This window comes from Poeciliopsis prolifica, unplaced genomic scaffold (assembly GCF_027474105.1).
Source record: "Poeciliopsis prolifica strain line A6 unplaced genomic scaffold, Auburn_PproV2 SCAFFOLD002, whole genome shotgun sequence".
In the NCBI taxonomy this organism is placed as follows: domain Eukaryota; kingdom Metazoa; phylum Chordata; class Actinopteri; order Cyprinodontiformes; family Poeciliidae; genus Poeciliopsis; species Poeciliopsis prolifica.
The window spans coordinates 16822624-16850441 of record NW_026562377.1 but is presented as its reverse complement, the minus strand read 5'-3'; the positions used below and the strand labels follow the sequence as shown (position 1 = coordinate 16850441).

General features: G+C 39.5%; 1 protein-coding gene across 5 annotated transcripts; it reads left to right on the top strand.

Annotated features, from left to right (window-relative positions):
* Positions 1-244: 244 nt before the first annotated feature.
* Positions 245-27767, top strand: rxrgb (retinoid X receptor, gamma b). 5 transcript variants are annotated; one of them, XM_055052611.1, is made up of 11 exons: positions 245-439; positions 6588-6656; positions 17712-17947; positions 22760-22904; positions 23067-23246; positions 24427-24587; positions 25566-25695; positions 26036-26168; positions 26431-26522; positions 26613-26718; positions 26988-27767. In XM_055052611.1, exons 1-11 carry the CDS (start codon positions 409-411, stop codon positions 27133-27135), a joined length of 1431 nt encoding a protein of 476 aa, XP_054908586.1. In that variant the 5' UTR covers positions 245-408; the 3' UTR covers positions 27136-27767. The 5 variants fall into 5 exon arrangements, with proteins under 5 accessions (XP_054908586.1, XP_054908621.1, XP_054908596.1 ...); XM_055052621.1 differs by lacking the exon at positions 245-439 and adding an exon at positions 6286-6390; XM_055052629.1 differs by lacking the exons at positions 245-439; positions 6588-6656 and adding exons at positions 11877-12075; positions 13691-13741.
* The last annotated feature ends 51 nt before the right edge of the window (positions 27768-27818 follow it).

The following is a 27818-nucleotide window of genomic DNA, read 5'->3' as shown; positions in this document are numbered from 1 at the left end:
GGCGACATCGTTGTGTTTTGTCCAGTGTCTGAATCACAGCTGTTGCTTTAAAATGGGCTTCCCTGCATTATTAATGCACCTACAGAGACAGCCTATCGAAACAAGCATTTAGTTGTAAAAAAAAAAAAAAAAAAAAAGTATTGCAACACATTGTCAGAGATGAAGAAATATTTCACCATGACTCGTGCTGGAGCTCCATATCGACCACTGCTGTCATTGGGAGAAGCCCTGTTCTGCCGCGCCCCCCTCCCTGGCTGGGCCCCCGCGCTGAGCTGAGCCGCCTTTGCAGAGTTCAGTCGGGCTGAGAGAGAGAGCGAGAGAGAGAGAGAGAGAGAGAGAGAGAGAGGAATGCACTGGGATGCGGAGCGGCAACCACTGTAGGAAAACCGACGCAGCAACTCGCTCACTATGGACAGCAATGATCCATATTTACACCTCAGTAAGTAAAGGCTTGCGCTTTCGGCGGCGGTCTGTGCTCCTATCGACTCTGCTTGTTGCTCGCGTTTTGTTTTGATTCGAGGGAATCGCTTCATGGCGTCTCCCCCGGAGGTCTGTCTTGTCCAGCGAAACTGTTCGCGGACTTTAATCGCCCCGAGTCCCGCCTGCGACTGTTAGACCAAGCTGTTGAATAGTATAGTTGCCACGCCGAATCCGGAGTTGTTGCCATTGCATAAAGTCAGGTGATCATGCCTGCGCCGGGTCTGGCAAGGTCAGAGGTTGGCACTTTAATTGCGCTTATGTAATTTATGGCGCTTGTCGCGCGTCTCTTGCTAAACTGTTTGAGACAGAGACACAATTTATTGGTCTGGAGCGGTGGTTTGGGTCGGAAGAGGGCTGCGTGCAACTGCGCGGAGGAATGTCGGCTTTCTGCAGATAAACAAACTTGGGAGTCCCTTTGAGGCAGCGGAGAGGAGCGTGCGTGCTGGACGCGCCCTGGTCAGCGCCGTGGGCTGCGGGAGCCTCTCCGGAAAACACTGCGATGCGATTTTCGTACGGCAAAAAGCAGCTCTCGGGTCACCCATTCTGACTTTGCCCTTGAACCAGCTGATGGCTTTCTCCCGTTACCGCTCAGTGACCGCTTAGGGGGATCAGTTTGCAACATGCGGAGTTAGTTATGGCCTACTTTGCTGCGCTCTCCCTAAACAGGATGATTGTCTTTACTGTTGAACTCCGATCTTTAATAAACAATTATTGAATCTGACTGAGTCGCCACATGCATCAGCTGTCATGTGATGTTGTTTTCATCCGGAACGACACAGATTGGAGTGCAGCAGTGGAAAACCAGCAACAAGAAAAAGATGACAGGAAAGCTGGAGTTCAATAAGTAGAAGTTGCATTTGAAGATGAAGAGTTTGAATTTTGTCACAAACTTCATTTTATTTAGATTTGATCAAGAAGACTAAGATTAAGTAGTTTATCATTGTAGTTATTATAACCTTTTAATGACAGTGGGGAAGTCTTTGGGAGGGTATATCTCCACTTGCTTTGCATTTGCGAAGAAAAAAAAAAACATCTGTCTGTTTGCCTGTACTGAGCTGCATTTATTCTTCCATTTAAACATCTCCATGGTACCATCATTATGCTTGTGACCTGCAGCGTCGAAAAGTTGTCACCTCATTCGACCAGAGTTCCTTGTTGATGTTGATACTACATGGCTTGTGGCAATCTGCTGGACTTCTTGTAAATTTATATCAACAACCACTTTATTCTTGCCACTCTTCCACAAAGACCTGATTTGTGGAGTGCTTGACTAAGGGTTTCCCTGTTGGCAGATTATCTCTTCTGAGCTGTGGATCTTTTTAGCTCCTATCTTGTTCTTATGGACCTCTTTGCTGCTTCTCGGCTCCAATTACTGATTGGAGTCCACCTAATTGGTGACTTCTGATGATACTGGGTTTATTCAGGGACAGCAAAGAAACAGTTAAACACCACATTTGTTAGATTTGTACAATTTTTTTTTTTTGTTTTCACCTCACAATTATGCACCGCTTTATGTCAGTGCATTGGATAAAATCCCATAAGAAACATTGAAATTTGTGGTCGTAACATTGCAAAATGCGAAAAAGTTCTGAGGTTACATACTTTTTTAAAGCAACTGTAGCTGCTGCTGTGTCCTGTTATCTCAGGACTACTTAGTGAGGCTGAAAATTGTTTCTGTAATGACGCCAGGTCCTTGGGGAATGACAGAGACATGTGGATGGGAAAGCATGGAGAGAAGGAAACCCATGGTAAGAAAACAGAGCAGCCCCCCCCCCAGGGGCTTCACTTATACGTTGTTGTAAGTTTCTGATTAGGCAGTAGGACCGTCCCAAGAGTCATGCACTTCAACTGTGTTCAGCTGCTCTACTTCAGATATAGGTTCAATAAATTTCTGTTTTCCCAGTAAAGATTCTTTACCCAAAGGGACATTTGTCAAGATGTGACATTTTGGAGCTTTAAATTCAGCTTTCCCCAAATAATTTGAATTGAAAAGTTCCCCAATCCCACAACAGTCCCAAACTGAGGTTATTTATGGGTTGAAAATTTCTTCAAAATAAAATGATAAAAGTGGACTTGTATTTTAAACACTGCACTGTGGAGCACAGTACTCATAAAAAAAAAAAAATCAAACAAAAACAAACCAACCAACAAACAAAAACAGCTGAGGGAATATTTCAAGACTTTCTTTGTCTGTTTTGGCTCAGAACTATGATTTATTACATATTTTTGCATCAACAGCCCACACACTCAGATGCATAATCGAGTCATAAATTGTGCTCATTTCTCGATGCTGTAATGGTCACCCTTTGTAATCTGTTACAAGCATGAAACCGAAGGCGTGTGGAGTCAAGAAACAAGACGGTGATTATGTGGGGATTGTTTTCGTGATCTTCCTCCTCAGTTTTTCTCAGACATGTTATGTTTCAGCAGGTTTTCACACAGGGCTGCCCTGGGCTTTGCAGTTATAGAATCAGCGTTTCCTCCGCTCCCCCTCTCTGCGTTTCAGCAATTTTTATTTTTCGTCAGCGGAAGTGATTCTAGACAAGCTAACAAGAACCCTTTTGCTGATTTTTGACGGTGAGAACTTATTTAGCTCACAGATCAGGGAAGTTACAGCAGAAAGAAGAACAGGATTGGAGAGTGGAGCAAAACAACATGGAAATGAAGGTTGTGGGAGTAGGGGTGGTGAAGGAACAAGTCATCGGAGTTGATGTGAGGTCTAACACTTGCCAAGGGTCGCTGATTCACCTCTTCATGCACTCAAAAAAACAAAACAAAAAGCATATACCCAATAACTTTCTACGCATGCATCATATGCACATATTTCATTGAAAAAAAATAGTGATGGCATCACATGACCTAAAGAATGTGGGTTTGTAGTATGGCAGCTTTAATGCTTAGTTGTGCACAAATCCCGCAGAGTTAATAAACCACACAGGTAAGGTAGGTGTGGCTCTCCACAAGTGTTTGCTCAGGCACTCTATAGCTTGAGACCTGCAATTCTTCAGCGCCAACACGTGTACTTGCAGACAGAATATACAATGGGTCTTTTTTTTGTTGTGCTTTTCACTGGGCGTGTGCATTTGTATGTCAGTGTAAAGACTCAGATGTCTTTTTGTGCGCGTACGTGCAGATTGTGAGTCGGGAATAAGGGAAAAAAAAATATGGGGCGTAAGGAGGCCATTCTCTGGGCTAATTGCCAGTAATTAGTCATTAGTGAAGAAGGTCATAGCCATGATTTAATTTCAGCTTTAATCAAGCTGAGAACCTGGAAAGACCCATGGGCTGCCAGAGTATTTTGTCATGAGAGGTATTAGACTATTTCTTTGCTAATTATTGTAACAACAAACAGATCAGTGCATGGATGGAGATTGTTTTACATCTCTCTGATCTTGTGGGGACTGAGTTTTTAATCACTGAGCAGCTGCGCAGTAGCTTGATTAATGTTTATAAATGGTTGCAGGTGCTGATTCATAGCCCCAGCTGCGAACGTGTCTGCAAATGTATTTCTTAAGGGAAAATGTCAAGCAAAGATACCCAAGTCCTGGAATTACGGTTGGTTAAAAAAAATAATAAAAAGAAAAGAAAAGCTGACTCTGAATTAGTAGTTTCACTATGAGTTGTAGCATGCTTGAGTAGGCTGAAAGTTTAAAAAGGTAGACAAAAAAGCCCCAAAAATTTATGATGATAATGTGAAAAAGTGCAAAAACAGAAAAGTGAGCTTGAATCTCTCTGTTTTAGCCTATGCACAACAAACTCAGCGATATCAGCGTAGTTTTGTTTATTTATAGTCTGACTGAAAAACCCTCATAGAAACATCCACGCTCCGGCTCCAAAACTCATTTCAGAAAAATACTTCAGCGGAAACACACTGAGAAGCTCAGTGGCTTTTGTCATGTTTACAGTGTGCTGATGTTTCATTTTTCGGGGTGTTAAAGAAGAAACAGGATGGTTATGTTGGTCGCTCTCAGTCTCACCGCCACTTTCATGTACAGTATCTTGATTTAATGTTCTTCCCCATACTTCAAACAAGCATGAGCCGACATGAGACTCTCACTGCATGATGACTTTAGGAAAAATGGCAAAGTTTCATTCCACAAACATTTAAACGTGATCTATATTATTCTTTTAGTCTCTATTACTGAAAACAGAAAAGCAGGAGTTATTATTGGCATGACTGCCAATAACAAGAGCAAGGAGTGAAATATAACACCTGTTAAAGTTAACAGTAGTTTCCAGTTATTGGGGTGAATATTGTACATTTTGGCTGTTCTGCTTATTACGGTTACCTGCAAGCCTTTTAATTTAGAAAGACCTTTTTACTTTAGCAAACGATCTTTTCTTAATCCTAACAAGTAAATTAAGCAACAAATAAAATTGTTAAACTTTACATGTTACACAATTATGACTTCATGTTCTCAAAGATTCTTATGAAAGGATGAGAATATAAGATAATTCTTTCCTCCTTAGGTTATAGAGTGTGCTGATTACAATATTTCTAACTCAGATTTAAGAATAAGGAGTAACCTAAATTTAGTAATGCCAATTATCCTCCTCCTGTCTTTGTAATCTGTGTTACATCTCTGATTTCTAATTAGGGTTCTCAGGAGTTGATTTGACATGCTTAATGTGGGCCATGACACACTATCGTAACACATCATGCTTTAAAGAATAAAAAGATTATCGTAATTTCTTTTTGGGCAATTTTTTTTTGCGTAATGTCTAAAAGCGTTTCTTCTTTGGCGTTCTCTCTTTTTCATTTGCCTGGCTGCCAAACAACTTTCCTGCCCAACTACTGTCACCGGGAGGATAAGGTTACCGGCGTCTCTCCTTCAAGTGATGTGTGGTCAGTCGATCCAGTGTCCCACAGGTGTCTCACACAAGAAAACTGTTGAGTCACGCAGAGTGAAAGAGATGCACACATATCGGGGAAGGTTTTGCAAGATTACAGGACCACAGTTGAGTTCATAAGACGAACATTTGATCGGTGGATAGGATAAATTAAAATCTCTGCCAGCTTCGCATTTGTTGGCTTGGATAATTTTTGTCAATCACATGACATGCTCACATTCCAAGATAAATGAAAACTCCTCCTGTAATCGAGAACTGGTAGGTATTGTTTTATTAAAACAAGACTCTGTTGAATTAATTCTTCAATAAGGACCATATTGCATACTACTAGCTACAAAGTTTGTATAGGCTCTCTAAGGACTTGCCAGGTATTGTTTCCCATTGCCTTTAAAGGTGTATTTTTGGCCCATGTTTGCATTAAGGTTCTCGTTTTGCGCCACGTTTTCTTGTCCGTCCCACAGCTTTGGCTGAAAGACAATTCCTGACATCCTGGAATGTCATAACACTTGTTAAACACAAACAAACCAACACAACACTCAAGCAGAACTCACCATGCCATAAGTATTACCATTCTGCGCTCTTGCTGTTATGTTTATTTTTTTGAGTCGAAGGGAGATTTCAGATGCTTGGAGGAAGATAAAAGAGAGAATTCTTGAATATTTTCTCCCATGTTTTCACTTTCTCAGCCCATTTATGCTCAGTCTGCACATAAAACAAGATATATTACAGAAGTGTCCTTGAATTATATATAAATATAAAAAACCTCTGGTAGGTATCGAGTTTCTCTGTAATGTCTTTACATGGTCTCCAGGCTTGTTCCGTTTTACGAGGTAGTAATCAGAGTCTTCTCGTTGTTCTGGACTCTTTTAAGTTTGACCCTTGCCTCCCCTTACGCTTGACACCCAAGTCATGCAACTGCAACAGGTGTCTCAGCACAGCAACAGAACCATGCACAGAGAGACAGACATGAGTTGAGTGGGTGGTGGAGGAGCTGATTTGTGCAGTAGTCGGCCAGCAAACTGTTCCTGTGGGATTGATCTCCGTGGAAGGATAATCTGGGTAATCCTATAACTGGCGCCGGTGGACTCCGCCTCCTTTTTGCTATGCGGTGCCGCACCCCCGTGGCAGTACCAACTTGAAAATGGCTCCTCCTTCTCCACATGGAGCATTTCCTTTCTGTTTTCTCCTAGAAAGTGTGTGATTTGGGATCCGCTGAAGCACAATTTGGTTTTTTTTTTTTTGTTTGTTTGTTTTAGGCATGTGGCACCCTGCCTCTTTACCTGCAACCGGAGGCAGCCCTAGCAGGGAAAGGGGTTGCAGTCACTGTGAGTAGCAGTAACTGGATTTTTTTTAAATTGTTGTTTTGTGTTTGTACATTTTGAAGTAAGCCCTTTCATTTTAATTTAAGTTGCATTTATCATGTCCAACCGTAGATTTTTTTTTTCAATGGCTCACTTCATATCTGCTATTTGTCAATGAGGATAATTTCTATTGTTGCCACTTAATTTTTTTTAGTGTTAATGTGCCTAAGCCCATGTTTGTGCTTTTTAAACCATTGGATAATTTTAACCAGTTGTGACAGCTACAAGGCTTTGCTGTTTCCTGCTAGAATTGAGAGCTTGTGACTCACTTGAGGTCTCACATGTGTTCAGCAGGGCTGTCACTCAACCTTAAAGGACGCTTCCAGCTCTCTTTGCCTTGTCCTTCACTATCTGTTTAACTCTCAACACTTGTCGCTTCCTATTAGCCCCTTTCTATCACAGTTTGCCTCTGTTGTCCGTCACCCTACATCCCTCTATTGGTCCAGGAGCGTCGCTGCTCATATTTCCTGAGATTGGGGCGGGATGTGCCCAACTCGACTCACTGAGACGCACTGCACTGTTTATGAGCATGTGTGATTATTTCTGTGAGTAGAGCAGATAACAGAGAGCTATTGTACTCTCAAGTGTCCTTTGAGAGGCGCATCACTTCAGCTAAAAGTGTAAACACCAGGGTGTTCAACGGAGTCTTGAGCGCTAAGTGTGTCCTTGTTGACTGCGGGAGAGCAGATTGTTCTGGTCTCATCTCTGCTGAGAGCACATCTGGACATTTGACAGCGCTTTAAATCCACATCATCCTGAAAGTTGAGGATTATGTTTGGCTTAAATGCACACTGTACCTGCTAGACGCTGAAATGTTTTCTGCAGTATTTTCATTTTTTAAAATGAAAATATTTTTTAAAATGAAAATACTTTACAGTTAGATTCATATTTTTTATGTTTTATCTATCCAGTAGAAATTGAATCTGGAAAGGTTTATGTCTGCGTTGCCCTACACCATGTCAGTTCGACTTTCAAATGGGGGTAATTAGTATGAGAAGAGATTTCATTCATTCATTCATTCATTCATTCATTCATTCATTTATCTATCCATCCATTTTTTGGTGTTGCTGTTCATGTGTCATGACTTTTCTTTGTCTTTTTTTACTTGCTTGTAGTATTTCAAATGTCCAAATCTTCAGTTTTCTATGTTTCTGTCTGTCACTCTATTTAAGCTGATGACTGCAGGGATTATATCCTCTAAAACCATAAGTATGTCTGACTTCAGCGTTTATCTTAAAGCACAGCTGTGCCTCAGAGCAGCATCATAGAGATTGTGTTGGTTGTACCTCTAAGTCTCATTGTTAAATTGTACTTCAGTTGAAGCTTATTTTTCATTGTACTTTGCAAAGTAATTAGTGCATGTTTTACTGTCTAGGTTTTGACAAAATGAGACTTAACTTAAACTTCTTTGCATCATTGGTTAACCCGTGTCTACAACGATTGTGTCTGTTGTTTAAACCTGCTTCTCACTGGGTTTTTCCACTGTAATCAAGGCAAATATTGTATTTTCCGTGCCAGATTTGAAGGCTCAGTGGTGTGCATTTAAATAAGCTTTGTGAGTCGTCCGTCACTGCATTTCGCTGTGTTCAATAGGAGCATGTTGTGCATGTTCACTTCTTTCTTCAATTATTCAGTGCAGCCATGATCTTTCTTCTATCGCAGCTGCTTGGGATGTCCAGCAGTCAGGCTGCCCTTATTCCAACGCGCTGGGTCTCAGCTTGAGGTTGTGTTCACCTTTTCATGGTCCTCCTGTGTAACGGGGGACGACTACTTCCAGGAACTAATTGGAGTTACCTCATCAGGCAGAGCCACGAGTGCGGATGCTTTGATTTGCATGGAGCCTTTTAGTACGGCTGTTTGTTTGCTTTTCTGGACTGCTTGGTCAGCCTGTTCTCTGTTAGCTCTTTTTGTTTAAGCTTCAAACTTTTTTATCACTTGCAAAACAATCTTTATCTTGTCCTTGTCTCAGCCCTGGCCTCACAATCGATATGCCGCTTCTGCTTCTGTGTAATGTGTCTCCCTCTGGAAGGTTTTAGTGCTTGTGCTGACGCAACATGTGTAGAAATAAAACATAATCTGAAATGTGCTTCATATAGATGCAATGAAATATTCATATGTATGTCAAATCTTAAATGTTGCTGAAGCTCAGTGTAAAAGTTTGGATCATGGTGAAAGGGTGTAAGAATATTTGTTTGAGTTCACCAGAGGGCACATTGTGGGGTCAGAGAAGTTCACCATCTCAATTCCTTGTGTTTTCACAGCCGTCTGACTTTAGTGAAAAAAACAAATCACATTTCTTTATGTTCTCTGCATGGTAGGAAGCAAAAAGAGCTTCATCCCATTAGAAAAGAAGCCTGTCACTGACACAGGCGTCCTCAAGGCAAAATTAGACATTTTACTGTTGTATGCAAAACCAGAAAACGTCGTCATTTTCTCCCCTCTACCAGTCAGATTTGGCCTGGTTAATGTTGCAAAAACATAGCAAGATATTTTTGTTTCCTTTAGTTGCTTGTAACACAGATTAACTTGGCGAGGCCTTTTCCAGGTTAATCTATGCTGTGCCGTTGCTGTGCATTGCCTGAAACTTGACTGAAAAGCATTTACATTGTTTTCTTAATTTATGCATTGATTTGAGATACTCGACAGTTTGGAAATATTTCCTGTCTTGAAAAGCACAAAACAGTCAGAAACATGTTTTACATTACTTTTCTAACTGTAATTTCCATTGCTAGAATATTGGTACTTATCTTTTTTAAAATAAAACCAGCTAGGTTAATAACTCACTTTCACCTTTTTTGAGATGAGCCAAGCAGGCGCGTTATCAGATGACCCTTCTGTCCTTAGCCTGGATCCCCATAAGCATGCATTATTATTAGGGATAAGAGTGAATAACAAGTGACATGCATTATTTCAAACATGTGACAGGACTCAACTTCCACAAAACACTTTTCGGAAACCCATATCAGATGTGTTTTCCAGTACACCAGCATGGCAAGATAGGAAACAGTAGCTTTAAGATTTGCATAACTTTTGGCCTGTCCTCCAAAAGCATGTATTTATTGTTCTTGTTTAAGTTTGGAAAAAATCTGCATCTCATGTTTAGTTTGTTGTTTTGGATGTTTTGTAGTCAATAAAGATCAATCTAAATCAGGTCAGACATGAAAGAAAAACAGAGAAGATTAACAAATGTTTTTAAAAACAAAGAATAAGAGACTATATACTAAAAATTTAAAACAGAAAAAACAAAACTGTACACCTACAAAAAAAATACTTGTCAAAAAAGACTGGTCAGTGAATCTGCATTTGTTTTTCTTTCTGATACTTCCTTACCCCATTAACACATCTGTTTATAATAATGTACATAGGCTCTAAGCAGTTGGCAATTTCACATTCCCACCAAAGAGATTTGAAGTTTGTGTTGTGGACGGGAAGTGGGACAGATCCCTCCCCCATCCTTCCATCACACTCTACATCCGTCCATCTCACCAACCATTGCTTCCCTTCCTCTCTGGCTCTCTTCCACTCCTGGCCCCCCCTTCCTCCTACCAGGGCCTCCCACCTTCTTGACAGCTGGCCCGCTGAGCTGCAGATACTTACTACGGGATAAGAGGATTTAGTGACACAATTGATCAAACATCAACCCCATTTAGGCAGAAAAATAAAATGAATGGTTGAAGCATGGTATAGTTGTGTTGATGGACGCAGGGGATTTCACAAAGTTGTAATCTGTGCGCACACAGGCTGTGCATGTGAGCACAATGCGGATGGATTCTCAGGGAGGTTATTTCTTAATTACAAGCCCGCTCCATGTAATGAGCTCCGCAGGCAATCCGTTTGATTACTATAGGAAGTTCTCTGTTCTTTTGGCTGCAGCACTGTCAACTATAGACCCCTGTTTTTCAGACACTCACATACACAAACAGTCACTAAATGCAGATACTTGTAAGATATTTATTAAACAAACTGATGCACATGCTGAGGATGATTTGTCTTTGTTAGGGCTAATCTCTCAGACTTTAGGACTTGTGCTGCTGTTCAGACATAGATTTGCTGCTCCTCGCCCCCAACCTCCCTCCCAACTCTCCAGACAGGAGATATTATTAGTTTGGGGGCTATGGCCTTATTGAGTTACCACACAGTGGATCACTACAGCCAGTTTCAACCCAGTAATTAGCAGAGTGGGAGTTAAAGGGTTTATGGTCTATGGTGTGTATCTAAACCTGTTGATTATCAGATTGGTGTAAGACCTAGTGGCCATTATACAACATTATTGAGTTAATGATTTTCTAACAGGAAACAAGATGATCTGATATTATTTATGGTAAAGTTTACAGAAGGTTATTATAAACTTCTGCAGCATTCTCTGTTAAATTGATTAACAGTCTTAAACTTGTAATTGACTAGTAGAAAAACTAGCCAGTGTTTGTTGCATTTGCTGCTCAGAGCCACTACGACTTATCATAAAAGTTGTACATCTTGTCGTTAGATCCAACTGTCATTATTGGTTGCGGATTTTGTTTGTGAGTTGCAAGCTCCTCTGCTACAGTCGCTTCTGGGAACGATCTGTGTGACGAGAATGCTGCAGGTAGAGAATTCTCGTGAACTTGGTTTGGGAGTTTGGCAACAGGTGACCTTTGACTGGCGACGCCAGCGGTCAAAGGTGCCCTTCTCTGCTCTGTCTGTCTGTTTGCTCTCAGATAGATGCTGGAGCAGGGCAGATTTGTACACAAAGAAAGACAGGAAACTGTAGCTTGACTTTGTCTTACGCTGTTTTTCAGTGGATGCCTTTTTAATTTTCTGAAACTTGTCATAAAGAGGTTTATTTTTGCTATTTTGTGTAATAGAGACCAATTATTTCTTAATCTGTGTAAAATGCTTACAATTGTCTGTCAAATTCTCATAAAATTACACATTTTACATTTAAAATTGCTCGACTACTAACTTCTGACAAGATTTAAATCAATTTAGATTTAACATTCAAATTTCATAGTGATTATATATATCTGTGCTTATCGAAGAGTCACAATGCAGGTTATTTCAGGCCTTTTGAGTGGCAGTGGGGACATTTATGCTTCATTGGATGGCCTTGTTGGCCCTTCTTCCTCACACACTGTAGTTCATACACACCTTCACCTTTTGAAGCATGCTCACCTCTCCAGTCATTCCCTTTCAGGCATCCTGCCAGCTGGTCACCCATGTGTTTTGGGTTCCCTTGGGTGTGTAGCTCATGACTGCTGGAAGACTTGAGTTAGGAACCATGGTTTATGTGTATGAAGTGTGGATCTTGTGTTGCAATGTACAGCAGGAGAAAACAGAAGCAAGTCCCCCCCTGATGTGTTTTGACAAGTATCTCATTGCTCAGTGTCTGAAAGCCATCTGCACAGTAAGTGGAAGTTTCTAAATATGTCTAAGTGTGGTTCATCAGAGTTAGAAATCAGCTGAGACAATAGGTAATAGGCAAAGGCGTCATTGTGTTTCTCTTGGTGTGATAACTTTGAGATAAAAATACAACTATTTCACACATTTCACACATATTTACCTGCTCTCTGTAGAGGAAACGTACTGATGATAAACCAGCCACATATAATCAGCCATTTGATTGATGGGTGGCACTATGCTAGTCTCCAGACAATAGGTCTTCATTTCTTTTGTGACGAGAAATATTTCCAAACAAGTTTCTGGGTAAAATGAAGAGGAAAGGTCCTCCTAAAATAGTCATTAAAAAAGGCTATTTATTGTAAGATGCTTTTAGTGGATTTACTTTAAAAATGCTCCTATATTTATATGTATAATTTTTAGATGTGTTCTTTTAAGCTTTAAAAGTTATGCATTTAAATTTTTTAAATGGTACAATAAGAGTCTATTGTGTACAACTGAATCTGTTTTTGAACCTAGAGCTTAAACTCAGTTTACCGGGGAAAGTCTTTAAAATGCTTGACCTAAAGCAGAGTTGTTTCCTCTTTTCATTTGTGCACATTTTCCTTTTTGCAAACATTACATTAACAACTTAGAAAATCTGTTACAGTGACCTTCACACATCACTCAGACTTACTGATGAATATGACAAAAGGAGCCATTGTGTCTGGATTCGCAGGTGCAGAAATTAGCAGTGAATTAATAGAATCACAGTATGCCACTTTTTAGTTTAGTTTTTGCTCAAAAAAAGTTTATTCCTTGAATTATTTCACCATGCAAAATTGATTGTGGTGAGCAGTCCAAGATTTTAACAGCTCTGCATTTTTAGGTTCATTTAAGAGGCATGAGACTGTTATTGGAATATTATAAGTTACATATTTTTATTCGTGACAGCTCGTGTTCCTAATAAGTGTAACCATATAAGAAAAGTCTAATAGTTCCCAGGATCTCTTTCACAAAGACATCTTCTCTGAAAACTGTCACTACAGGTTTAGAGCTGCATTTTCTTATGTGTGACGAAGAAAGTTGGTCACGCATTTATTCAGTAAAAAGAAATATACAATAATAAGAAACAGTTTTTTTGTTTGTTTTTGCTAAATCACAGGTGCTCTCCCTCTCTTCTGTTTCTCTAGGGTATAAAAATGATGTTACACAAACACCTTTTCTTAGACACTTTTCAAAACAAGGAACACCAAAACATATGTCATTTAATCATTCAGGTAAGGTGGACATGTGGAGAGAATCACAAGTCAATGTGAAGACCGGAAAATGTTTTCTTGCTTATGGTTGCCCATATTTAGTCTGAGCAAAAGTTAAAACAACTGGAAATAAGAACGACAGCCCTGTTCAAAACTTCCTGTTGGGTGACAACAGCAATATTTTCAGCTGAGATTATATCACACATACACACACACGCACGCACGCACACACACACACACACACACATATATATATATATATACACAGAGATGTAAGCCATGGTCATTTGCACATCTTTATCAGAGACTGTTAGAATTGCTATGCTATGTTTTCCAAATGTTTGTTGTGACTGCTGCCCTTTTGTCATATTGTCTGCTGACCAGACAAGATGTTTGTGAACCCGAGGGGAATCTGCCATGCACATAAAGAGAGAGGTCAGTGCACAGAATCAGACACAGTACATGCTGTACAGTGGTCACCTATTATGCAATCTTGTTGACTGGCTCCACATGCACTCCAAAGTGAGGGAACACTCCCACTATTGTTAAATTGAAATCTAGGTATTATTATATTTTTCTGCACAATTTTACTTTAAGGCTCAACATATTTCCTAGAATTCTTTTTCATCCAGTTTATTTCTGGGGTTAGAGGAGGAGGCCCTTCTGCCTGCCTTTTTATCATTGATTGTAGGGTTAGAGAAAGTGAGCAAGTGAAAACGGGGTGGAGGCCATAGTCTCAGTCCTAAACAGGAAGTTGTGCAATACCTGTAGCTCGGCAAACAGAGAGGGACTGAATGGCCAGCTGTGTTCATTAAGTGTCTGTACAAGAAAATATGCTACATCCAGCCAAGGAGGCAGCAGGCAAACATTATGACACTCCTCACATTACTTGGACTTTCCGTTTCCTTTAAAACGATGTTATTGTCTGAAAAATAAAGTGGGAAAAAAATGATCGGGCCTGTATTGCTGCCAGAGGTGAAGTATTAGGACACGATTCAAAATGTTTGCAAAATAACAAGCGATTTCTTTCATTGGTTCCTTTCAAAATGCTAAGAAACTGAAGTCACAACATTAGGAAACAAAACACACACACAAAAAAACAAAACAAAAAAAAACATTGTCATTTTGAAAAAGGAAAAAAATTTAAGTTTTTTTTTTTCCTCAGAATTGGACAAATTAAAGTCATTTAGAGTTGAGTGTCTGGAACAACAGCTGCCTCTGGGCAACAAAAACGTCTTGGAGTTTGTTTTTGTGCTCGCATTCCCTCCAGATCAAATAAAACAGCACACAAGAGTTGGAAACAGATTAATAGCTTTCCAACTATGTAAAATTTATACAAGTAAGTAACTGCCAATGACTCAAGTCAAGGTCAGAAACCGTTTAACTGTCAAGTTTAGATAATACGAATCATGACACAGGCTGTTTCTCAAATGGGGCATTTTAAACTTTTATCATAAAAAAAGAAACTTACAGGTTTTGAACGGAACGTGGAGAAAGGACAAAAATTGTAGGCGTTTAAACGGGAGGCTCAAGTACTGAACAATGAAAAATCAGCAACTTCTTCACTGAGGCAGAGTAGAGCCAGATAAACTAATCCAGGGAAATATGGTACAGCTGTAGCAAGGAGAATGCAGATGAGAGCAAACTTAACAAAGACTCCAGGTTCTAGAAACCAAAAGAAGCCAATGCCTGACAATAATGCATATTGCATCATGCATTCAATCAGCAACATCTTTGACAAATGAAAACAGTGGATGAAGATCTAAAGAGTTGGAGTTTTCTTGCAAAGAGCAAGTAAATAATTGCTTTTTGCAATTATTTACTTATCTTACCATGTCAGATAAAATCCTGCCTCACTATTAGAACATTTGTTGTATTTTGACTCAGCATGCCTACTTGTAACAGTGCTGCAGAACAAAACAAAGATTGTCGCAGAATTCAAGTCTGAGATGCTGTTGATTGTGTTTTTTGCTATCACACTCCCACATCCTAGCACAAGAAAATGTGACATTTAAATGCAACCTTTGGCACTGCGCCCATTATCACACTGAGTGTGGGTGTGTGTGTGTGTGTGTGTGTGTGTCAGTGTGTTTGGTGGGAGAAGGCACTGACACAAAGGCAGCAGCTTATGCAGTCTGATCCAAATGTTTACATCCTTACAATAGACATGTCATTGTTCATCAGTAACATTTTGCTTAAGGCAACTCGGTTTTCTAATTTTTCTTTTTTTTTTTCTGAGTCAACAACATCAGACTAGATAATTGTTGCTGCATTGGGATAGCCTGTGGCCAGTGTGTAGTTTTGTGTGTGGTACACAGTCGTACATGTTTTCCATGTAAATTGTTATTTGGTGAAAGTTGTGTGGCTCTCAGCTACGACACATGCATGAAATTACACTGTATGCCCTGTTAACCAGCTGACTGACAGCTTTTGTAAGTAGGTCATCTATGTAAATGCCAGCCTGTCAGTTTACATCAATGGATGCAAGGCAAAGTCAGCGCCCTGTGACCGAAATCAGGTGGGCTTCAAACAGTATAGCCATGCACAGCGAACATTGATAGCGCAGAACCACCTGGCTTCTTTCGCTAACATGATCTCAGCTGGCTTTAATCTTTTCTTCCCCATACAATTACAATTAATTTGAGGATCTTTGTAGTCAATCACTGAATATGCAGCTTTATCATGAAAGACTATGTGTATTATATTAATTTACAGATAAACTTGGGAAAAGCTGTGCAAGTGTCTGGGAGTTATACATATTAGGTTTGAACAAATCTGACAGCCATTTTCAATTAACTGATGTCAGCAGATCCAAATCATAATGCTGTCAGCATTTATGCTCATTACACTAATGCAAGCAATTTTATTGTAAACGTGTTATTTGAGTGTGAGATATTTAATTAAGACACTTAATGTGAAGGTTTTTCTTAGAAAGTTTTTTTTATTATTATTGTGGTTATTAACACAGTATTGTTTGGTAATTTGGTAATATGGAAGAGTGCTGTTTAAAAAAAATCCTTACAGAATAAATGTTTTCACGTTAACAGTCTGAAATATTATGTGACTGTAATAAAATTGTATGTAGGCTATTTTAAAACTTTTGTGTGGACATTTTAATATAATAATAATAATAATAATAATAATAATAATAATAATAATAATAATAATAATAATAATAAACTTCACATAACTGGACCCAGAATGTTGAAATGAGATGAGATGAGCTGAATCACTTGATAGCCTGCTGACTGACTAATATTTATACTAATATTTAGCAATATTACTTATTTTTTAAGGTTTATTGTCTTTCTTCATGTTCAAAAAGTCAAAAGTCGTATTGATTGGAGCCCCAGTATGTACGTCCAAATCGCCATGGCAATATAACAATGGCAGGAGAAGCATGGACAATTTTTTTTAGTAGGATAACATGCCTAAAGTTTCATCTCAATTATATATATCATCCAACTGAACAGGCTTAGTTTATAAAGGACATTGTGTAATGATAAAGAAATTGTCAGAGCAATTTTCAGTAATACAGTAATAAAGACATATTTTTGCTGGTATCATTAAGCCCTGAATTAATGTAATCACTTTATGACTTTCCTTGACAGTCTGTCTGTAGATTACTGTATGTTCTAAGGTACAGGTGTCAAACCACTTGAAGGCTGGCGTCCCGCAACTTTCAGACGTGTCTTTGTGTCAACATGCCAGAACCACATAATTAGTTAATTATCGGGACTCTTGAGTGCATGAGGAGGTAATTCAGTCCTTTGACTCAAGTGTGTTAACCCTGGAACACACTGAAAGTTTTGGACCCCTGCTCTTGAGGACTGGAGTGTTTATTCTGTAATTGTGGCAGCAAGTAGGAGTAGCTTTGTTATGTTAATTTGCATTTATTTTCTTGGTAGACTTTTGTCTACAATTCTTTTTTGGTGGAGGTGTTGACCTTCTGGACATATTACTTCTGGTTTTGGATGCTTTTTTTTTTTTTTAACTTCTGACAGTTGTTTTGACATGTAACCATGGCAAGAAGGTACTGTTTTCACAACTGGGATCAGTGTTTAGTATCTGTCAGCTTATTGTTTTGGTTGTAAGTCTGTTCAATCTTTTCTTTTAAAGACTATCATAAACCTGCAGAAAGCCAACTGTTCAACCAGATGACCGATAAGCTGGTGGATCGTTTAGGAGCTCAGAAGAGAGATATTTTCCTCATGAGTCGGCTTAAACCTCAATGGGTTATAAACTGTGTAGATATTAGACTTTGATTCATCATTTGGAAGGAAACTGGAGTCTGATTGAGTTATGATTAACACAATGCATCCGGTTCAATAAGTAATTCATGAGGTCAAAGTTTGTAGAGTTAAGTAGGTTGCTCAGTCACTCACTACACTTCTATCTAATCCAGACTCGGCAGGGCCAATGAGTGCAGGCCACGCGCATCCCCCTTCCATGGCTGGCATGGTGGGACATCCCTCAGTCATCAGCACCTCCAGGCCCCTACCGTCCCCCATGTCCACCCTGGGCTCGCCGATGAACGGCCTGGCATCGCCTTATCCCGTCATCACGTCGTCTTTGGGATCACCCTCCATACCCCTCCAGTCTACTCCCAACATGAACTTTGGACCAATCAGCAGTCCACAGGTGAGAAATATATGGGTGTAAGCAAGAGACTGGAATTTTTCCAAGAAATAGCATATATATTTTTAAAAGGTTCTGAGATGTGTTTTGTTTTTCTGCCCTTAAGACTGCCTAAAGTTACCCTTTCTGCTTTACATTTTGAGTCTGAAAACAAAGTACTTAGAGAACTAAACTGCTTAACTCTTGATCATGTGTCTTTCATTTGTGGAATATCTTACAGCAGATCAGAGGCTGATATATGGGTCTGTCCACTCACTCTCTCAGGCTCTCCTCTTTCTCCTTAACCTTTCTGTTGACCTTTAAACTTCTTGCCCTAAAGGTCATCTCTGAGTTGTGAAGTACTGCTGTGATGCAGAAGAGTAGTCCCTCTATAACTGCAGAGAAAAATCTGACAGCCTGCATTACACTTCATACATATTTTTATATTAGAAGAAGTAATTTAGATAGACATGTCTGCATTACTAAACATATAAATACTGCATAAACTTTCATGTTATTTTATGTTAGAATTGGAAATTAATACGCTTAAGCGCAATACAATTACAGATGCTTATCTTTTTCAAATAGAAGAGTAACAAATTAAACTCACGTAAACAAAGAATACTGTGTACATATGGCTCCTACACATAATTTAAATCTGGCTCTAAGTTTAGAGTCATTGACCTGCTGAAAGGTAAACCTTTGCCCCAGTTTTTAATGCTTTTGCGGCTCCCTACTGCTTTTCTTATAGAATTCTGCTCCATCAACTCTGACATGCTGTGACTAACAGCATCCCAACAGCATGATGCTGCTTTCACCGTGTTTCATGTTGGGGATTGTTTAGTGTTAGTTTTCTGCCTTAGGAAGCCTTTTTATGCAGGCTAAGAGATTGAGTTTGGACTCATCTGACCAGCACATATTTTTTTCTGTTTGCTGTATCCTCTATACATGCAAACTTGACTTTGACCTATGTCATTTATTTGTGAAGACAAGAACTCCAAAGGTGTCACAGAACGTCTGCATTTGTACAGAGATTATGAAACACAGATTCAGTCTCGAAGGAAGTTAAAGCAGGCTGAATACAAATGAATGACATACTTTCCTGAATCCTTTTTGTTAAATCCATCATTTTCTTTCCTCTTTATTATTTGTACTACTTTGTGTTGGTCAGTCAGTTGAAGTATATGGCAATTAGTGGTTTGTGACATCAAAACCTTTGAAAAACTTAAAGGTGTCTAAATACTTTTGCAAGGCATTGTAACTGCGTGGCACAATGGGTCACTTAACAGCAAATGGAAGTGTCTGTTCTATGTGATCTTGATGAAATGAATGAAGTACAGCCCCCTAAGGAATCAGCTGTGCATGCACATGATCACATGGTAGTGGCTGAACCGAGGCCCATGCTGCAGGAAGCAGCAATCAGTGTTATAAATTGCTTCAGTTGTGGTGTGGATCCAGCCTACAGCGACACTCTGGGTAGATGTGGGTGTTTGATGGCACAGTTTCTTTGTCTCTGTTTGGCAGAAGCAAAGGGGCAATTCATGCTCATGTCACTTTATGCATTTTGTGCAAAGGCACGGGCAAAAACTAAGTATTGGTGTGGAAGTGCATAACCTCAGATAGCCATATCTCTTTTCTGGTTTTAATGTTGCTCATAGAGGATGTTAAAAGTTTTCATGAATCATTTCTTCTCTATAGATGGGTCACTGCTGAGATGGACACTTTTTACAGAACATACTAGTTGCTGGCGTTTAAAATCCTTTACTGGCTTTAATTTTTAAGGATGTGTTGGCTCCACGTTTATTTGTATTTAAGAGTGCAACTAACAGTTGATTTCATTAACAATTCAGGTCAATGATTTTCTAAATTAACTCATCAATCGTTAGTTCTTTCTAGATAAACACTGTCAAAGATGAATTTATCTATTGACATCAACAGTGTTTTGGGTCAGAATCAATTGACATGAATGTTATTTTTATTTTAAGCTTCCAGTTATTTAGCTTATTTAAAACATGAAGAGCCAATATTGGAGCTGCATGTTCCAGACTCCTCATCCTGCTGATCCCCTCTGTTTTTCTGAGTTGAAACATAATACTGATAGCAAAACGATAATTTTCAAAAACCAGAAGGGTGTGCAAAACTTTGCTGTTATTGTAGATTTTGTTTTTTTTCAAATCTACACAGTGTCAAAATCAAAAGCTTAAACATACACAAATTTGTGTCTATAGCAGAGCAACCACATTTCCTGTATGAATTCAGGCACATTCTCAGGTCCCTTCTTGTTAGAATTGGTAGAGGTCATTTGATCTGAATGGCAACCCAGCAATTACCCAGCTTTTGGGCCAAACTGGTTAAAAAGGATTGAGGTCGGAGTCATTCCTGAAGGCTAATGCTGTCCGTCTTGACACAATGCAAAACATGTTGTGATATTAATTTAACAACTTTGTCCAGTTAGAACTCCAAGATGAGTCCCAAATCTCCCATTTGTAGGGAAGTTGATAAATTTGGAAGCAGTCCCCCTTCTTCATTGTTCCAGTCTGCCGCCTTTAAAGCCCATATAAACCTACCCTAAATGAAGCAATGTGCTCTAGTGTTGAATAAGGAATACATGCAACACAATAATCAATAATCCATACTAAGAGCTTTGGTCCTTATCTACAGTGGTTTCCTGTTTTTTTAAAAGCAGCATCCTGTCTGTACGACAACGCTGAAAAGGTTTACTTTTTTTAGTCTTTGTGATATTAATTATTTGTGACAACACCATTGCATGCTAAAGAAGAATCGCTGTTCACCACTGACTCACCGATGAGCGAGTACGGAGGAGCTGATGTTTCATTTAAGTATGACTATCCGCCTCCAGGCCACCCGCACCGAGAGAGGGTGACAGATGCATGGAAAACCAGCGCTCTCTGAGAACATAAAGGAGAACTAACATCAAGGAAAACCTCTGGTAACCTTTAGAGGTCTGAAATACCCAGGCCCAGTCGGCCATCAGAGGATCTGCAGAGTGCATGTTGTAAATAAGTGATAGGAAGAGCTAGAGGTGACTTTGGGGGGGATTATCCATATGTCATTCTCAGCTAAATATATAGGCCAGAGGCATGTCTCTCTCCGGTTGTTTTGCAGATGTTTGCAAGTTAAAGAACGTGAGTATGGGAGACAAATGTGCATTATGCTGGGTTGTCGCCGATGGCCCAAGGTCAAAGGGCAGGATGTCGATAAGAGGCTGAAAATATGCAGGAGTCAAAAGCTTCCACTGTCTTGAAAGTGATTATGTAAAAACTTACATTTCTCATGGATTGATGTCCTTGTTAACCTTGTTGAAGTTTAAGTTTGTTATTGCACAGCATGATGTGAGAGCCTGGAGCCAGACGTGTCACTGATAGTGCTGCGGCAAAAGTATCTGCTCCTTTATAGATGGGCTTTTTTTTTAGTAACAGATCATAAAACAACATTTATTATCTGACAACAATAACCTGAATATATACAAAAAGAAGTTAAACAAAATGATGAAATACGCCTGGAAAATTCTGTATTTTTAAAAGATATACTGCCATTTTGTCCCCCACAATTAAGTGACTATTTTTCCAAAATTTGTAAATTTGTAAAAATGCTATATAGATCAAAAACAGCTCAAAAGAAAGTGGTGCTCGCTGGAGCTGCAGCCCGGCTCTGGCTTGCAGCTCCGAGGAAGAGTTTTGAGTAAATACGGGCCGCTTTGTAGTCGCTGGCATTAAGGCACCCACAAATGGCTTTGGTTTTGCTTTTATAATTTTACATAATGGCTTAAGGATTTAACACATTAGAAGCAATGTCAACATCTCAAGCACTGCAGGCCTCAACCACCTCATCTATGGTCTGGGTACATGACTCAATAATAAGAAAGTGATGAGGCAAAAATTACTTCCATTGGAGATTTCGGGGTGAAAATCACCAACATCAGACTATACTTAATTCTGGTATATGTTGCGGCATGGACCTTAAACTGACTATTTGTTCTTGAAATCCCTCTGATGTGGCGGGAAAAAAAAATCCCTGTTCCACAAAGAATAATTGCCTGAAAATCCACTAAAGACTTGTTGGCAGTTACTGTAAGCACCTGAACCAGTGGTTGTAGTCAAAAGGAAATATGATTCACACATAGCTTTAGAATGGTGTGGGTAGTTTTATGTCCCTTAATATTTTAGCTTATCATTTGCAATCTGCATTAGTATTTATAGTTTAGTTTATTGATTTTATCAAGTGTTTGTTCAATAAACTGAAACCAGGAAGCGTAGCCAAAAGCAGAAACCAGTGATATCTGTCAGGCAGAAAATACTTTTATTTTACGGAAATGTACATCAGTTGAAATGTCAATTTTTTTTGGGGGGGGAAGCTAGTGAAGACCATTTCTGACTGTAGTGGACAGTATATTTAAATAGCTTTAAAAAGGAAATTCTGTCTGAGTGCCCTCTGCTGTTGTTTTTGAGTACTGCAGCACCCATGTGTATCCCCCTCTCCGTCGCCTCCTTCAAGTACACACGCTCAAAAAAAAAAAAAAAAAAAAAAACTTGTATGACAAGTCTCAGAAAGCAGATTCAGCCCCTCCCTCTGACCAAGCATGTGATCGTTTGCTGAGACACTTTCACAATAAAGTGTGTGGGTGGGGAGAGGAAAAAAAAAGTGATCTAGCAAAAGGCAGAAAAAAAAAAACAGAAAGGGGAAGGGAGATACTGTCATGAGACTGCTGAACTCCTTTCGCTTCCTCTGTACTTCCTCCTGTGTTCTGTTGTGCTCAGCTCCAGCCACCCCTGCCTCAACTCTTTATTTTATCCTCTGTCTTCCTGCCATCCTCAGATGAACTCAATGAACAGTGTTAGCAGTTCGGAGGACATCAAGCCTCCACCGGGCCTGCAGTCTTTGGGAAACATCAACTACCAATGTACGAGCCCGGGGGGGATGTCAAAGCACATCTGTGCTATCTGCGGTGATCGCTCTTCAGGTAACATTTGGGGGTGGGCCAAGCATTGCCAGGAATCCTCTCGAGTTTTGTTCTGTTTTTCTCCCACTCTAATTATCTAGACCTTGAGATGTTTTCCCAAAAAAAGAGTTGCAGATTTTGTGGTTCAGACCAGGTTTGACGGGTTGGATTTATGTCACACAGGAAAGCACTATGGTGTGTACAGCTGCGAAGGCTGCAAAGGCTTCTTCAAGCGCACTGTCCGTAAAGATCTCACCTACACGTGTCGAGACAACAAAGAGTGCCTGATAGACAAGCGCCAGCGGAACCGCTGCCAGTACTGCCGCTATCAGAAGTGCCTGGCCATGGGCATGAAGAGAGAAGGTGAGCCTGTGGAATCTTTTTAATTCACACTGAACAGGTTTTGGTTTTACAGTTCTGATCATTTGTGAGTCTTATTTTCTGTTTGAACACATAAACAGGTTCAAACAGCAGGTGTGGATGACATGATTTTTGATTTGAAGCATTTTTTTTTCATCCTAGGTAAACCAATCGATATTCAGTTTTATAACAATGAGGGAAATAATGTCTAACATTAAGCAGATTAAGTGGGTTTTTAGTGGCTCTATATTGATTAATATAATCTCTTACTTGAAGTTGTCAAGGTTTTAACTAAGACAAGTCCATTCTTTACAATTTTAATTGTTGGAGGTCCATCTACAGAGCCTTTTAACAGGGTTCTGTTAAAACAGGAGTTTTTTAAATGAGCCTATATGATTTTCTAACTTTAATATGACCTATGGCCTATATTCTGTGTTATTACCTATTTTTTTTAAATAACTTGACTATTATTCTGTGGAATATTAAACAAAAATTTTGTTTCATTTCCATAATTCAGTCTTCTTGAGCTCACACACACACACACACACACACACACACACACACACACCACACACACACACCACCCCCCCCACCCACCCACACCCACACACACACACACACACACACACGTTATCAGTTATAGTAAATTTGTTGAAATTCAGTAAAGTTCAGCTGTCCTGCTCCCAAAGTCATAGCTATACATGTAGTGAAATTACTATAAATCAACGTTCATCCAAAACTTTTAAACCTTTGCTGGAAAGCCAAAGGTGAGAAAGGATTTGTATTCAAATCAATAAAAAAGAAGCATTTTCTTCATTGGAATAGCTTTGAAATTGTCAAGACAGAATCAAGAACTAAATCTGACAGCAAATCTGACAGCCACCATAATAGAGCTGTGGACAGGAGATGTTCTCACAATCTGACCGATCTGAATGAAGTCTCCAAGGCAGAGTGATCAAATATTAACACTTCATATTCTGGGATGCTGATAAACTCCCTCCAAAGTAAACAAATCATATTCAGTAAACTAGAAATTGCTTCATTATGAGGCCAGTTTGTCTAAGTCAAAGTACCTTCAGACATCCAACACACTTTTTCTTAAGCTCACATATCTTTGTCTAAAAGCTTGAATTTAAATGGATGTTTTGCGTGTGTCCATGTTTGGGTGTGGGTGTGTGTGCAGCCGTGCAGGAAGAGAGGCAGCGCGGGAAGGAGCGTGGTGAGAACGAGGTGGAATCCACCAGCAGTTTCAACGACGACATGCCGGTGGAAAAGATCCTGGATGCTGAGCTGGCTGTGGAGCCCAAAACAGAGACGTACAGCGATGGCAGCCCCGGAAACTCTGTAAGGATCTAAGTTACACAGATAGATGCCTTTTGTTATGAGACTAATTAATACAAAGCTCCTATTTCCATAATATGTGCTGTATCCATCTAATGGGATCAATAAACTGGGGAGGAAGCGACATATATTACAGATTATGAAGCTAAACGTAAAGAACCCGACCAGTCCAAGTTTAAATGAGTTTAGAAGAGAATCTATAAACACTGATAAAGGATTGCTTGATGTGTTAATCAAAGGTTAGCCAGGTTAAGCAGCTTGAGAGACTAAATCCAATTTACACTTGCGGATGTTATAATCTTTACTCTGAAGTCCGATTCAAATATCTTACGGGAAATTGAGTCAAATACATTGATGCTTTGGAGGATATCGCTTCCCATTTTGCACTCTTAGAGAAAATTTTGTTGACGAGTCTTTGCAAAATAACTCAAACTCTGTCACACTGAATGAAGACACTCTTTATAGCTCTAGCTGCATATCGATGGCTTTTTCCCTGTTGGAAGGTGAATCTGGTTTGAAAAGCTTGGAATATGGGATTATAACCCAAACCTGTTTAAAACTTCTCCACAACTTTTTCCTTGACCCGTCTGCCCTGTGTACATCTTCTGAACTACTTTTTCTTTTCCTTGCATTTTCTAAATAGGTGCTGATTGTGTTTAACCATCACATAAACTGTTGCAGATCCTAGTTGAACATGACAAAATGTAAAAAATAAAAATTAAAAAATTAAAAGTGAATATACTTTTACAAGGCGCTGTTTTATTAAAAATTATTGTGGAAAGTTTCTTTTCAAATTAAATACTATTTCAAGAGTCTGGAGTCATGAAAGGAAACTTCTGGTTTTGCAAAGTAGCTAAACATAGCTAAAGCCGCACCTGCTCAGTGGCTGTGGTCATTGTGACTTTATGCACACTGCAGGAGTTCACAAGCTCAGGCATTAACTGCATTGTGTGGGCTTCCTTCCTCCATGTTTCTCTCCAGACCAACGACCCCGTCACTAATATCTGTCAGGCTGCAGACAAGCAGCTCTTCACCTTGGTGGAGTGGGCCAAAAGGATCCCGCACTTCTCCGAGCTCCCTCTGGACGACCAGGTCATCCTGCTTCGGGCAGGTACGCACGCTTATTCAGCCTCAGCTGCACAGAAAAATAAACACATGAAACCAGTGAAAAACATTTTTAAAAAGACATGCACACATACACACTCGACACATTTTTGACACCTGGTTTTGTAGAGCAGTGAAACTAAATATAACTGGAATATTTGCCAGGTCCCACTAAAGCAGTTTGCAGCATCAGCTACACTGACCCCTAATGGTGGGAGAGCTTGCACACGTGCCATGATTAAAGGGAATCACAGAAAAGAAATAAGACAAAAGCAACCAATCTTTCTAAAAATGTAATGCATAATATGATCAATATGTCTTTATTTATTTTTATGTTTTTTGTCCAGGCTGGAATGAACTGCTCATTGCCTCTTTCTCGCATCGCTCAGTCACGGTTAAAGATGGCATCCTGTTGGCAACAGGTCTACACGTGCACAGAAATAGCGCCCACAGTGCAGGAGTGGGATCCATCTTCGACAGGTAAGAGACTCTCAGAAAGTACTTCAGAAATAAGGATAAATTATTTTGCGCTAAAAAGTCCAAAATGTTCTAAAGACTTTAGAAAATCATTTGAAATTTCAATCTGGAAAATTTAAAATGTTTATATCAAAAATGGAAACTCCAAAGAGTCTCACAGGAATGGCCTAAGGCTATTCAGATAAAATTTACGTTGTGTGTTTTTATGGAACACTTGTTTTAAAAGGCCTTTCTGTCCTGATAACATAAAAATCTTTGACTGCAGAGTCCTCACAGAGTTGGTATCCAAAATGAAAGACATGCAGATGGATAAGACAGAGCTGGGCTGCCTGCGAGCCATCGTTCTATTCAACCCAGGTCAGTGTGGACCGCTCTCGAATACAGTGGCATTTTGCACCTTTGCAGTATTACGCTGGGCATATACATATGTTGGATTGTGTGTTTTAGATGCAAAAGGTTTGTCAAACCCAGCAGAGGTGGAGGCGCTAAGAGAAAAAGTCTATGCTTCATTGGAGTCGTATACAAAACAGAAGTACCCCGACCAACCTGGCAGGTGGGAAATATTACACTCTCACCATTGTTGGAAGGTTGCAGTTATTGCACCTTGCATATTATAATCAGAAGACATGAAATCTTTTAGCCAATTAAATAGTATGACATCAGGAGGATGGCATACCCACTTTCCAGTTGGTGGTTTTATGTTACATTATAACTGCATTTAACTGTAATGTAAGGATTTTTTCCTCATTACTCCTCAGGTGACGACTTGAGATCATTTTTTTAACTAGATTTTTTCATTTTATTTTTTTTAATTATTTGCAGGTTCGCCAAACTGCTCCTGCGCCTGCCAGCTCTGCGCTCCATCGGTCTCAAGTGTTTGGAGCATCTGTTCTTCTTTAAACTAATCGGGGACACGCCCATTGACACTTTCCTGATGGAGATGCTGGAGGCTCCACATCAGATCACATGACACCAGTCCTCCGCTCCCCTTCCCTGTAAATACCCTCACCTTATGAGCGATGTGAAGATGGACGGAAAAAATAAGAGACTTGATCGAAACTGTTAAACCGTTTTCTACCAAGTAAAGCAATGTGATTAAAATAACAGTGATATTTTCCAGTTGTTTGGATGAGTATCCTATATGCACACAAATTATGATAGATTTGGTAACAGATTTTGTAAATAGATGATTTGTTGTATTTGTTTTAAAAGCATCCCAATGCAAATTACAGAGGAATAATTTTATTCTAAGAGAGAAAGAAAAACAAACAAACAAACAATAAAAAAAAAACATTTCATAAAAGAACACGTTTAAAGCTTCTTACAGAATAAAGTTATTTAAAATGTGAGTAAAATGTGTTGTTTCTGTAGTTTTTTCCCTCAGATTCTTGAATGAAAAGTGAAAACCTGAATCTGGTTACACCTCTACGATTCCAGGTTTTGTCCACGAGAGGGCGCCAATAAAGTGCCTCACAGTATTTGGGACGTGCGTGTGGATCTTTTTCCAGCTAAGTGGTTCAGCTGCAGGACTTCAAAGGACAGTTAGAGACAGTGTTTCATCATCACTGTTTTTGTTGGCATTCTGTCTTTCAGTAATTTTGAATGGCAAATTTAAATAAATTGATTTAAGCAATACCCACGCTTTTTTACATA

Excerpts from the sequence above, each read along its gene's own strand:
- rxrgb (XM_055052611.1), top strand. The coding sequence starts at position 409 with ATGGACAGCAATGATCCATATTTACACCTCA. Across the intron at positions 6,657-17,711 it reads GGAAAGGGGTTGCAGTCACT|ACTCGGCAGGGCCAATGAGT; the intron begins GTGAGTAGCAGT and ends TATCTAATCCAG. Across the intron at positions 17,948-22,759 it reads GACCAATCAGCAGTCCACAG|ATGAACTCAATGAACAGTGT; the intron begins GTGAGAAATATA and ends TGCCATCCTCAG.